The sequence below is a fragment of the Phaethon lepturus genome, unplaced genomic scaffold (genome assembly GCF_000687285.1).
Source record: "Phaethon lepturus isolate BGI_N335 unplaced genomic scaffold, ASM68728v1 scaffold21524, whole genome shotgun sequence".
Classification (NCBI taxonomy): Eukaryota; Metazoa; Chordata; class Aves; order Phaethontiformes; family Phaethontidae; genus Phaethon; species Phaethon lepturus.
Window position 1 is genome coordinate 53,343 of NW_010534329.1, and position 1,458 is coordinate 54,800.

The window sequence follows — 1,458 nt, forward strand, 5'->3', positions numbered from 1 at the left end:
GCTGGAGGGGCAAGAGACTGAAGGTGAAGGGTCCTTCCTCAGGCTCTGCAGAAGACTGTCAGGAAGGTGGCAATTCCAACAGTGGGGTGCAAGGACACCTTTACTAAGTGCCCACCCAGAGACCCACCACTGCTGCAGCCATGATAATTTGCAGGGCAAAACCTAGAGTTGCTTTTAATAGTTATCCTTCCTACCAGGCTGAGAGAAAGGAAAGAGAATGGTGCCTACGCCCTCTCCCTCGTCTATGGCAAAACAGTGTACCACTATCGGATAGACCAGGACAAGTCCGGCAAGTATTCCATCCCTGAGGGGACCAAGTTCGACACGCTCTGGCAGGTACTGTACCGTGGGATGCTGACACTGGAGTCCTAATGAAGCAAAGGCACTTTTCTCTTGTTATAGCTGCCCATGCCTTGAGGGACAGGAAAGGCCATGCAGAGCTTTAAAAGCTTTAAGACTGTACATGGGTGTTGTAGCCCCTTCCAGAAAAGCCTTACATTCCCTGGGTCTGGCTGTCTCTCAGCTCACCTCATTGCATTCATTTCTGTGCACTCCTAGATAAGTAGACATAAGTCTGGGATATTACAGCAGCTCTAGAATAGTGCTGGCTTTACCACTGCCTTCATACCTTACACCAGTGTGGTGCCTCTCCAAGAAACAAGAGGATTCGTTCTTTTCATTTCTAGCTTTAAGCCAGGATACTTGAGATGGTTATATTAATTACACTTGCACCCCATGAGCAAACACCACACATTCAGCCACAGTGTGCACCTTGGACCTCTGCCTGCATCAAGCCTCGATGAGATTGCTCATCCCAGGCTGTCCCTCCCAGCACGTCCCCCGTGCTGCTCCTGGACCAGCAAAACTGTTGCGTGCAGCAGGCCACTGTATTTTCCAAGTGACTAACTTCTGTGCAAAGAGTAGGGGAGGCCACAGCTCTTGAGTCAGCTGCCAACATCTTTACATGACAGAAGATCTGAGTGCCAGGAGACACATCCTATCGCCCCTGAGAGTCAGCGGGCTTTGGGAAGTGGAGGTGGCTGTAATGCCCTGGCAGTCCTCATGAGGGTGGGGCAGGGTGTTTAGGCAATGATGTGACATATGGCCCAGCAGCTTTTCGCACTGCTGGGGAGTTGCATGCCCCCCAGGAGCCCGGCTCTGCCCCGTGGCACACACCTCAGACCTGCTCCAGGGAACGGACGCCAGTGCTTCCTCCTGGGCAGGGCTGTCTGGGGGATGGTAACTCTTGTTTTGCTGCATTTTTTAAATTCCTAGAACTGTTTTCACTCTTAATTTGATTGAAAACAAAGACTTTAGGGCATTTTCATGGAAACAGAACTGTGCCAGGCTCCCAACTGCAGATGAAATCTGAACCAGACAGGAGGGGAAGAGAAAGCCTCGTCTCCCCTGCAGTCTGGTGGCCAGGGGCTGGGCTGGTTGGCTCCAGGCACAGACAAC

At 51.8% G+C, this 1,458-nt stretch overlaps 1 protein-coding gene across 1 annotated transcript in view; it reads left to right on the forward strand.

Moving 5' to 3' along the window:
* ZAP70 (zeta-chain (TCR) associated protein kinase 70kDa) overlaps positions 1-1,458 on the forward strand; it is a gene marked incomplete at its 3' end in the record, with an annotated part of 10,729 nt that overhangs the window by 2,393 nt on the left and 6,878 nt on the right. The window contains exon 3 of the mRNA XM_010285499.1: positions 198-336. Coding sequence (XP_010283801.1) covers positions 198-336 — 139 coding nt within the window. The remainder of the gene's footprint in view (positions 1-197; positions 337-1,458) is intronic.